The sequence below is a fragment of the Ylistrum balloti genome, unplaced genomic scaffold, assembly GCF_031769215.1.
Source record: "Ylistrum balloti isolate Yb309-2 unplaced genomic scaffold, AGI_CSIRO_Ybal_v1 Utg369710, whole genome shotgun sequence".
In the NCBI taxonomy this organism is placed as follows: domain Eukaryota; kingdom Metazoa; phylum Mollusca; class Bivalvia; order Pectinida; family Pectinidae; genus Ylistrum; species Ylistrum balloti.
The window spans coordinates 406,223-419,165 of record NW_026781936.1 but is presented as its reverse complement, the minus strand read 5'-3'; the positions used below and the strand labels follow the sequence as shown (position 1 = coordinate 419,165).

The 12,943-nt window shown below is 33.3% G+C and overlaps 1 protein-coding gene across 3 annotated transcripts in view; it reads right to left on the bottom strand.

The window, feature by feature from the left end:
- LOC132565289 (zwei Ig domain protein zig-8-like) overlaps positions 1-12,943 on the bottom strand; it is a 164,731-nt gene that overhangs the window by 19,141 nt on the left and 132,647 nt on the right. For all 3 annotated transcript variants that reach the window (XM_060229925.1, XM_060229926.1, XM_060229927.1), the window contains 3 exons: positions 10,720-10,939; positions 7,274-7,297; positions 3,373-3,675 (listed from right to left, as the gene is read on the bottom strand). In XM_060229925.1, coding sequence (XP_060085908.1) covers positions 3,373-3,675; positions 7,274-7,297; positions 10,720-10,939 — 547 coding nt within the window. The remainder of the gene's footprint in view (positions 1-3,372; positions 3,676-7,273; positions 7,298-10,719; positions 10,940-12,943) is intronic.

Genomic DNA, 12,943 nt, shown 5'->3' with positions numbered 1-12,943 from the left:
ATATTAGTGTATCTAACGTAGGTCTTGGAGGAGCCTTCTGTCTCATCATTAAAAGTAGATTTACCATCAGACGCGTCACTCTGGAGCCTCATGTGCTGAAGATTCATCCTTGATGAACTTCTTACGTGGTTTTGCCGATATATCTAGGTTAATCCATCATACATTCATTTTCTTTCATTTTCAAGCTACCTAACCACATGAACACAACAGGGATTTGGTCTCTTTAACTTAGAACAGACCAAAGTTTTTTTTGCACAAACCATACTCCTTCAATGTACACTGTTACTAGCGTAAACTATTCATAATGAACAAACAAAAAACAAATAAAAAACACACAATTACAGTTATGTCCCTCAATTTGTGACGTTATCGTATACCTATGCTGTCATTTAGTACATATTTCAGTCGATAACCAACGCGAAGGTATTTTTTCCTTATTAATAAGTCAGTATATAGGTGTCAGTTCCTTTGTCATTTTAACATCTTGCTTCTACATAATTGTACCATGCAACTGAAACTATCATCAATTGGGAAAATTATGTATATTCCACTGTGATGTAGCAGGTAAAACATTTAAAAACATATTACTTATGAACCTGGGTGTTGCACTCCTTTCAGTAGCGTTGTCCAACTGTCTCCCCAAACCTACATCGTTTAAAAAAACATCGATGTTAAATCGGACTTGTCAAAATTTCGGTATTCTCACGAACCATTTAGGGGTTCTGCTTGTTCTACATAATGCAAATAGTAAACCAGATAAAATCCATTCATAACAATTTAACGTTTTTGGCGATCTGCCAGCTCTCAGCGTATTTGAAGGATAGGCTTACTGTGAAATTTTGTCAAAAGTGAATTTGCTCGGGTTTTTTAATACAAGCAATTATATGAATAGCTATAGAAGGACTCTTATTAAAGAAGCAAATATGACTGTTTTCCGTCAGGTCCGACAGTGAGAGAGAACAGTCTTTGTCATAGATAAATGCGAGATTTTAAATGATTTCGACGGTAAAAGAAATAAATAATCGGGATAATTTCTCTTTTCCATGCTTTCTGATATCAATATTCATTCGATTCTAGATTAGTTGTTGCACATGATACTAAAATCATACCAATAATTGTCCAAAATGACTGCATATATATTTTGGCGGATCAAATAGAGATAATTGCTGGAATTGCATACAATTAATTGTCGCGGATAGTTTGTGAACGTTGAGACTCATGTACATTGTACAAACGTAAGAGAAATATTAAGACAATACCAACAACTCAACAGAGTAATGAGGACAAAATATTAGCAAAAGGAGGATCCTGAAAAAACATGGATAATAAAACCAGGTATTCCGGAAGCGTAAGTGTCTTCTGCTTCATCGACGACATCCGTCATGTAAACCTTAGTCATTCCAAGTTCAATTTTACAAATGATAATAAGGTTTACAACAACGGATCCAGCAGACAAACAAACGATCATCAATTACATCCAGTTTCATATAGAACATAGAAACAGAATATTTCTCTATAAGATCACTATGATGACCGTTAAACTTCCCTATACTTTTTAATCGTGCATCTTATGTGTTGACCGACGTCTTGCACAACGACCGTGGTAAATGGAAGAGGTCCTTGGAAATCGAATCAACCACGACATATCAACACCATAGGTTCGGGATGCAGGAATATTGCTATCCAGAAATGGAAAATTCACAAAAAGGAAGTTGAAATCCCGCTTATCATACAGCTTGGTTGAAAGCAGTCCAAGTGGGTTTCGTTGTTGGAAACATTCGAGATAATCGGGGTATATACGATGGACGTGGTCAATAGAATTCTATTCAAGTAACAATGTTTACTTCTTATACATGACATTTCTTTTAATGTATCTTTCGAGTGCCTGTGAATAATATAATAGAGCTTAGAGACAAGAAATGGCTATGTCAAAGTATGTCACAACCACTGAAGTTCAAACGAATTGAATCTTCGGACTGTATAAAATGAAGAAATAAAAAATAGTTGATAAGAAAAGATTCTATATTTCTACAGAGTTTAAAAGCTTTTCATTTGCGTATGTTGTTTTTAAGCGTCAAAGCAAACATTCGATACATGAGGACAATCCGCATAATACGACGGCACATTCGCTTGAAATTCGTGTACGTTTTTTTTCAATACAAATCGTCAATGAAGCCAGAAGAATATACACAACAGTCTCAGAATTTGACTATTTTTCAAATGGAAATGAAAGAATAGGATAAAGAAGTCTTATAAAATCTACTTTTAGAAAGCAATATCTGGGCGAAGAGTGATATGATTTTCATAGTTATCATACATTCAAGAACGATGCTTCAAAGACATAACGGTAATGAGATGCTATTAAAGCGATGGAATATATATTAAGATATAGTAGGCAGAAGTAAACGTTCCCAAAAGATCATAAAAACCAAACCTTTAAAAGAATCAAGCGAATGGTAGATGATATGGAGTACAAAACAGACTCCTAGATGTTGTCTAGAGGGCAAGCATAGATGGTAAGCAGAGAAGACAGAGAACGTGCAGATGGTAGGTCTCCAGGAAAAAATATTTAAAAAATAAGTATACAGGACTTAAATAGATTTTGACAGAAAAGGTATAACGAGTTTAAATAGAGAGGAAAACGAAGAAGTGTGCTTGATAGCATATGTGGAGATTTTTGCTAGACAGGACAGATATGGATTGTAGTTTTACAGAACAGGTAGATATTTTGGCATGAGAGGATAAGTATGGATTGTAGCTTTACAGGAGAGGTCCAGATTATAGCTGCAGAGGGGGATATGAAAAAACTATATGAAATAAACTGTGCATTTAATGTTAGTAGCCAGGATTCGTTTGTTGCAGGTTTATCCTATCAGCATTGTGCTAATGCTACTATCAATCTAAAAAATGTTTACGGAACAGGTCTTTAATGCAGGAAGAATACCATAGCTATAACAACCAATTAAGCTGCAAATGTAATTATATATCAATATCTTAACATCCTTTATGTTATATCTAACATAATGCGAACCTTTGAAACAGGCAGGGTATTTTTGGTAAAATCTGTCAATCAAAAGGTATTCTTTGGATATTTGAATCCAGGCTAACTTTGAAAAGGATGGAAATAACATACATATAGTGTTTCTTTCTAAAATGAAATAAAAATATCAGAGGGGAAAGTAAAGTTTGAAATTTAATATGATAAAACATAAAATAGAAACATCGTAATGACATTTGTCTTCTGACGTACAAGCATTGTAACAATTATGAATGAAGTGAAATTGCTTTACTTTTGACAAATATATCCCTTGAAGTATATAAAATCCACATTTGTATATCGAGTTTTAACTGAGAAGATTAGAATATACTTACTGTTAAGGACATTAACGTCCATGCTGACGGTCTCCAAATCCGAACTCCGACAGACATATCGCCCACCATCACTCAATAAGCTATATTCAATAATTAAATGGCTAATAAGGGACCTTCCAGGCACTTCGGGTTTGTATTTTACAACTTTTATTCGGCCCCGCCATCTTTGATCGTCTTTTACTATCATGTGACCATTATGGAACCAATCGATGTCATCTGGTGCTCTCACTGCACCTGTAGCGTTGCAGTCTAATCTAATTTCTTCATACCGACTAACATATTCTGTTCCTCGGATATTTATTGCTAAAAGAAAAATATGATTTATAAATATTCAAGCAATATGAAATTGACGGAATTGTGCTTATCGGTGCGTATTAAGAAAAATATAGTTTTTGTACAAAAAGAAACACATATCAACGCAGTGCATTGTGCACAATTAACACAAATTAGATGAGAAAAGCTAAGCATATATTGTTTACCACGCTATATTCAATGCTTCTTTGTACACTACGCTTAAGGAATCAATATATCAATAAATATTTCTTTTCTTCGACATATAACAGAAGTCTTCATTGGATTTCTGACGCAAGCGTAACAAATATAATGTAATGTTAATTTGAAAAACAAACATGCAAAATTTTATTGATTCTCAACCATCACACTAAATTATTCTCAAAGAATACGAAAATTAGAAGTGATTGCATGCGACAAATTTGATACTTTGGATCTTTGAGACAAATGCGAATTTGCAACTGAATGTTGAAAGATAATTGTTAGTGGGTGTATTAGGACCGAGGTAATCATAAAAGATTTGCGTCTATATATTTAATAATATATAAGGTCATTAGCAACACTACAATACATGTCGTGAGGTTTTTATTTTTGTTGAATGCGTGGGGAACAATTAATCAGCAAATTCAGATATAACCGAAAAAAGAAAAAAAATGATTATCAGAAAAACTTCGACATGGATAACACAACTAGTAAATTTTGTAAGCAGGATTTATCCACAGAAACAGATGCAAACGAACTTCCACATTTTTTTAAACATTGAAATTTGAGTGATACGACAAGATCCGATTATTACAGTAAAATTTGTTCTCAACATAATTAACAAAAGTGAACATAAAAACCAATATCTTAAAATCCCTTTATTTTGTTGCAGGTATGACGTTAAGTTTATTAGTAAAATGCATTGTTAATCATTTCCAGTTGTTAAATGGAAGATAATGTTGTTAAATCCGTTTTAACGGTTTCGTAAATCAAAGCATTAAAAGTACTTAAAATATGGTCGAAAAAGGATGTATTATCATGTCCTTTACTCAGTGCCAATTTTCCCAAAAAGTATCTTGTCGTTGATTGTTAATGTCATTACGGAACTCTCTGAAGCAAATTGGGACCACAATAATCCATTAGAACTTGTTTGGTATTTGATAGCTGTGTTGCACTGTACCTGTCTACATTTCAACACACGTATAGTAATTCTTAGCCAGAAAAAATGACCTTACCCCCGAAAAGAACGAGGTGTCGTCAGGTTGCAAAGTTTACATGTGGGTGGTATAATTAGAAGTGAAGTTTGTGCTAAAATTCCACCATAAAACTATTTGTTACATGGAAAAAACAACCATGCAAGTAAACAATACGATGATAAAACTCATGTAAGCATGTGTCAAATGTTGGTATGTATATATTTAGAGACTTATCTGGGACCGGATCGTTGGTCTTTTCGCATAAATCTCAGGATCTTTCAATATATACCCTCACCCCTTTCGAAGGAACTAAAATGTGTCGTTTTAGTTTTCCGACACTTACTTAAAGCATTTATAGGTTAATATCACCTTTTGTTCTTGACTGTGCTATTTTACACAAAGCATCCTGAACTACAAACACCCACGTCTAAATACACTACATTTTTAGCATTTCTTAGGTCGGAGTACGGACTCGTGAGCATGTCCAGAAAACTTGTAATCAAACCATAAATAAAGAAGTTTTAAAACCTAAAAAGTGTTATCATATGGGCAACATTACATGGTTAATGTTGTTTGATTAAGTTCTCTCTTATGAGGTCGCATTACCTGAACATTGATAGTATCATTTGCTTCAATTTCGATATTTTGTTTTTAAAAGAATGTTTACTTGAAATGTCCAATGGAAAAAAATTATGTAATATATCATGTCCTTTGAAACACATTCGAAAAGCAGTTTTATAGTTATACTCATTTTGATCTAATAGCCAAGCCATTTTGCTATGCGTTTAAGTCTATGCAAAGGAAAGTTGAAATCGATTTTTGAGACATTAACAAAGATGTGTGTAAAAGTTAACATAATAAAGTGTTTTCTCCTTGTCGAAAACAAGAATCAAAAACAAAACAAAATGGTTGCAAACTTGCGCTTTGTGAAAAATGATGTACTATGTCTCTGCAAGTCAGGATAAAAGAAAATGATTGATCAAAAGAAATATACTTAAGCAAATAAAATATTTGAAAGGTATTTAACAAACACATTTTGTTTTATATACTATTGTTATTAGATAATGAAATATACATTTTCTAAGTTTATTATTATAGCAAACAACAGGCGAAAGAACCAAAGCGATAGAAGAGGTATCGAAAGAAGCAACTACCATGAAAGCAATGTAACAAATAAGGGGATGATTGTTTTCACTGAATCCGTTTAACTATACGAGCACCATGCTGAGTTGCTTACTTTGGGACAAAGGAAACATTTCCTTTGAATGTCGCCAAGATGGTTTTTAATAACGAGAGTCTGCTGAAGAATTGTAATCCGTGTTTTCAAATTATGTTAAAAGGCGACAAAACTGGCGACAGTGTAGCGCTAATGAGTTATCGTAACAAAGCCACGCGTACATCGAGAGTATAGACAGATGAATGTAGCTGATCCGACAATAGGCTTATGAAATATGTACACAATTCCTTCTAACTAGAATAATTGCATAACTTTGAATTGAGTTATAGCACTAATCTGAAAGGTGTGTTTATGAGGATTGGTGATAAAAATGTTAAAGCAGTGCTTACGATACTTGATGTGGTAAAAAACGTACTGTGAGAGAGTAGAATTCTCGTTGATGATCTTTTGAATCCAATTATAAGATTCGTTGTCCACTTATCTCTGAACTAGATGACCTTAAACTACATAAGGTAAATATTATATGACGTGATCGATATCTGTTGACTTGTATTGTTCTTCTGTTATCAATACCTCGTATCGCAGTTGAGAAACCTCCCATTTTTAGAATTTCACCTAAATAACCATATGCTAGTTGCTAATGTTTTCTCTTTACTCCTTTGCAATCGACATATCAGCTGTATCATTTACTGCTCTGCTAAACTACAAAACCTGCCAAAGTCCCATTTCACCTTTTTTCATTAACTCAATCTACTTATTATTTTCTGATATAAATGTGTTTTCCTTCTCGAGATATCTTACTTAGACCATTCAATTAATTTTAATTACAACGTATTCTGCAGTAACATTTTAGAACTAATTAATAAAATTTCATGCAAAACAGCTAATGTTAAAGAACGAAATCAATACTTATTTATTCCAAATCTAACATTCTCGTATTTATTTTTCTAGAAAATATTTTAACATGACATTTGCTTAGTGTATACATTTGTATCGCTTACTGTCTCACTATTTGGTGTAACATACGTCAGGGAACATCAACATATTTCATATGTACCTTATTTTAGTGTGTATTTCTTTTAATGTCTTGCTGGTCTTAAGTTGATATTGTTGATAATAAGCAAATTTAGAAGTTAATCAGTGAATAGTCTTAATTTCTTTTACTTATAAAGTTTATAGGAATAAATGGTGCAGAGGAAGCAGTGATGAGTGACGTTTTATGAATGAACAATCGACAACAAAGCATATACCTTACCTGGTTCTACTTGTAAAGGTGAATCTGTGAAAAGATTGGAGCGCTTAAAATTTAATTTTTGTTCAAAAGGAATCAAATGTAGCGCATAACTGACTGCGCTTTGAAACTACTAGCTAAAAGCTCAGAGTTGTAAGCAAATAATTGCTATACACATTCTACAAACACTACTGACATTTGTTATTCGATATTACATACAGGTATACAAGTCAATTATATGTACGAATGTCAAAATGTTCATTCAGGAAATCACGGATCAAGGAAACCGAAAACTGCCCCCCAAAACCCCCACCCCGAAAGCCTCCACCCCACCCCTCCCTATTTGTCTTGGACAATATAATGTTTGTGCTGCGGACAAAAATGACAAAATAACTGTAAAGATCAAATAGTTGAACACTCCGACAAGTAATGAATCTGAAACTAGATGAGTCGTAGAGACATTAATGCCCCAACTGGCATACTTTTCTGTGGAATCTCATCACTCATGAAATGAAAGTGAAGTTCTACCTGCTGAAGCTATGGTAACGAATCTGATATAAAACTGTCTTAAGTGCAAGAGGGGAGGGAATTTGTCTTCAAATCAAAAGTTAGACAGGGCTCTCCAGTTTTGGTCTTAACATCCTTTAACAATTATATAAAAAAAAAATTAAAATGAAATTTCCATAACATTTGAAGAAATCTATAGACTATTACCAAAATCAGAACTTTAACCTGTATCCGTATCCATTGAAAAGTGAAGCGGAAGCGATATAATGACGGAATGATGATCATGGATACACTATATGTCTCAACCATGAAATGGCTTGGGAATGTAAAGCAAATCAGAAAGGAGTCAATTACATAAAAAACAGTAAAACTAAGGATTAATATACTATCCTAAAACCGTTTTTGATTTGCAATGTATCTGAATTTAAATTGCATAACAACCAACATCATTCTTTCAATTATGATAGGAAAATGATAACGAGGTTGATTCCGAATAATTTTGATTTATTTATTTATTTTTATGGCATATGTAATTCCATCTTTTTTTCTGATATACATCGTCCATTTTGAACAACGCATATTTTATAGGTAAACCATTACATACGATCTATATTCATTGGTATCGGTGAAAATGTACAAGTACTCTGCAGTCATCTAAAGAAAAAAGCCTCACAGTCTCGATATCTTAGACTCAGAATCGCCAAACTTAACATTTTAATGTATACAGTACTAGAAACTAAACCTTTTGCTAAAGAAACATAGTTTGAAAACAGAGTTTAAGAGATCATTTTATATGTTTAAGTAGTACGCTGGATTATTACAAAAAATAATTTGATGATCATGTATATTGCATCCCGCTCTGACTTTGCAACGTCTTTGTGTATAGATATTGTGTAAACATACAACATCCCATGCAAAGTACTTATCACACCATTTTTTCGGCCATATTTTTTCAGTTAGAACCGTAAGTACAGTTATAATGTAATGTTAGTGGGGGCACGACACGCCAAACTAATGACTGATAAGGTCACGATGTATCCCAAAATAATTCGTTATTATCAGTCATAACATCGCACTTGAAAGTTTTTCTCTCTCTTAATAATGCATTGAAGACACAGATTTTGTAAACATTCGGAAACGCAGTCGAAAACAGTAAATGTATTACTATGAAATCAGTATGGCAACTAAAAAGTCAACGAAAGCCAGATACAGACATGATAATAATTATGAGTTTTCTCGACAACTACGTTTCCTTCATGAAATATATCATGTTTTGAGTCAATCAGACAGAGAAAGTATATATAGTAGCATTACCTATGCAGATCTAGAAAAGATCAAAAGTAAACAACAAAGAAAATCTAGAATCTGAAGATATTTTTTGTAAAAGGATTATCTATAACACAGCTAAGGTTGACTCTCTACACATCTGTTGTTAGATCTATTTTAACTTGAGCTATTTTGGATACAGAAATCAACTATAAGTATATTATACTTTATTGTTTCATAAAGCTCGCAATCTCAGACCGCAAGATGTTTAGTATCAGTATAGCCAAGTAGGTGGGACTGCTATAGTGAAATGGAATGTTAAATGTTAGAAGAGTGAAGACTAAAGGATTTTTCCAATATGGCGTAAAATGTTTCTAAATAAGATGCCAAGATTGTTATCAATAGAAATTTGCTTGTCATCTTAACATTAGTAAGTCTACACCAAAGCGAAAACGTAGTCGAAAGCGGTACTTTACATTATGAATATAAGTCATACAATTTAGATCGTATGGATAAGAAAATTATTTTTACTTTGTTAAAGTGACACCTAAAGTAAGATTGACAGTTAAATTACCCTCTTGTGTGTTCCAAACATTGGTGCTTTGTTACTTTAATTCCCAGATATTTCCAAAAATGGCATTCCAAAAATTAGCTCAAAAGAATGTCGCTTTAGATTTAAACCTCCTCGATACTCCAGGGGTTACGCTCTCTATCGCTCTCTGCACCCATGGGACATGTCTGGAAATACTGAACGTTCCATGTGCGGCACCTGTCGACAAGACTAGTTTGACCGTTTTATGTACATCAAAGGAATGTCAAGGTCGCATAACGGTATATTGTAATGACTTTGAAGTTCGATGTCATTCCATTAGAACCTTCAAAAGGAGCGAATCAATCAGCCGTTCTTCAGAAACCAATAAAATACATCGCTTGTGCCTTCAATATTTCCTTGACATGTTCCATGTGTGCAGAGAACGATAGTGAGCGCAACTCCTGGAGTATCGAGGATGCGATTTAAATAGTAATCACATTTGTGTAATGAATATATCAATAACATATTGCGTTAATTTAGAAAAGCATTTTTGCTTAGAATTCCATTAGTGGATATGAAAAAATTAGACACTTAATTAGTTGAATGTAATGTACATTGTATGTAAAAATATTCCGAGTACGCCAACGTCAATTTCAATAACATATATATAGACAGCTGATGTTGATCGTATCTTATAATGCAACCCTAATACCATGATACGAGTGGACTATAACACCTTAACCTGTACCTCTGACATATTTACAAAACTATGACGCTACTGATTATCGTATTGTTATCTTTCACATGAATCTAACAGTACAGGTATATCTACACATACGGTATGAGAAATGGCGTATTCATATTTCACATGCATAATTATGCCATAACTGACGGCATTGTAACGTGAAATATTCAACACATTTCTACTTTATCACTATGTCATCATATGTTTGTATAGCATAACTACGTCATTTTTTTATGTTTATACAACATAACTAGGTCATCATATCTTTATATAGCATAACTGCATCATTACATATTTATATAACACAACAATTTCATGATATGTTTTAGCTATGTCATCATATTTTTGTTAAAGTATAATTCCTTCAATAAATTTCATATATAGATATTTTGAGAATATAATTACGTCATGAATACGTACCTAACACAGTAAGGTATACATGGTGAGTATGAATGTTGGTGGCACTAATCTGACACTCGTACTTCCCCGAGTGCCGGGGCTGCGCCCTTTTTATGATAAGGTTATACTGAGTGACCATCCCTCTCAGATTCTTGTGATCAACACTGAGTTCTTCCTGAGGGTCGAACAACAGCGTGCCGACAGTTAGAGGATAATCGAGGGATACTTTCCGCCAGGAAACCTGAAAATGCAAACAAATATCATTAGCTAAATCATTTAGTTTTTGACAACCACTTACTTTATCTATAAACCCTTTCAAATTACAATGCTGGTAACACTTGAGATTATTATCTGTTGTGTGCTCAAAAGTCATCATGTTAATCTTTATTTTGTTAATGTTTTGCCCATGTTACACCAGTTTTTGAGTTTGAAATACTACAGACTACTCGAAAAGATTTCTTGAATACCGCTTACAATGTATAAAGACCAACTCCGAAGGCTTAATTTTAAGTCTTATGGTAATGAAAATTTTGATTTCGTTCCACAATTGTATCCTTTCTTTTAATGACTTTACCACTTATACGATAAGCAAGTGCATACATGTAGCTGTTTTTATCCAAAAGTTTACAGTGAATCGAAGAAACCGTGCAAGGTTTCTTCAATAGTTATTATCGCTTAACTGAGTCACATATCGCGGTTCCCCTTCTAACATCAATATCCATGATGTTTTGACGTCAAAATTATATTGTCATTCTTGCTAAGAATGTCTTCAGGTCATTAATTCCTTTAATGGATCAGTGATAATTTCAGATAACTTTGAATGATAATAATTTTTTTTTTTTTTTTTTTTTGGAAAATAATTAACGCGTCGGTTGTGGCTGCATCCGTCGTGAACATATGAAACAAAAACTACCTACAGCGCATTGCATCCTATTCAAAGCTTCGGGAATATACCGTGGGCGAAACATTCACTCAGTATATAACATACATTGAATATATGTAGTCGGATTTGTATGCATGCAGTAAAGGTTGATTTCATGCGGAAATAGACGTCTGGATTTCATCATATGATATCAGATTAGACAGAAATGTAACTGACAAGTTCGAGTTGAAGTCCAGTTGTGCATTCGATTTTAGAATTATTTTCCAGTCGAACAAACAACAGATTGAAACATGCGGCGATTGCATGTCAAAAACGAAAATGTTGCTTTGCTAATTCAGCTTTAATTTATAGAAATAGTATAACATTGACGGATATAGATTTGACAATAGACCATATGTTATTTTGAAAAACACAAACATACATTTACCTGAGGTAGTTCACTAATAAGAAAATAGAACTGATAATTGATGTCAACATTTTGATCTTGCGTTGAATTAAGGCGAGAATGATTTCTTACCATATTTTAATTTGGTGTCTTTGAAGTCTTCGAACAAGCATGCTATGTACAGCTTTATTGTTGAGACATGTGTATATCATACCACTAAATATTAAATGTTATGAGATTTCAACTGTAGGAGATATCATTATATCTGTATAACTGTGTAATATTTCCTAGTTCATGAAAGCTTCTAATTACAGCAGTGAAAACTGATATTGACAATGTTGAGTTCCTTAGGGTTACCAGTTATATTCATCCATGCCAGGGAAAGTTAAAAATCCTATCATTTCAAATATAACGAGTGCTCGAGGAAACTCTGTCTCCAGTTTCTTAAGTCAAAAGTAATGAAATATCCCTATTCTTCCCGGCGATTAGAGTTAGCACGGGTGTATCGCTGAGGTAGCTCACTATTGCATATTTAGACATTGTGATGTTCTCAGCACACAGGATTTTAGGTACATGGTTATCAGTTTCTTCTTCATTTCATCTGCTCTAGATATTTGTAATGAATCGTGCTATTCACATTTGTGTCTTTTGTAGTCTTGATTTATAAAATATATCGTAAATATTTTGGAATATCACAATTAAATTTTTGCGAGTTGCTAGGGAAAGCACATGCAGCATCGCATAGTTACATTTTTGTATACTATGTAAACTATACAACAGAGGCATGTAAACCATGTGCACTTTTACACAACATGCATTCATTATATCATAGATTACCAAAACCTTTTCTATGAATTTGCATTCTCGTGATCTATAGTTCTCAATATATTTTTAAATAATGACTGAGTGATGAATCCCCTTGCATCGAATAAACCATGCAATACGGAGCAAAGAAATATACCACTGATGTTCTATCC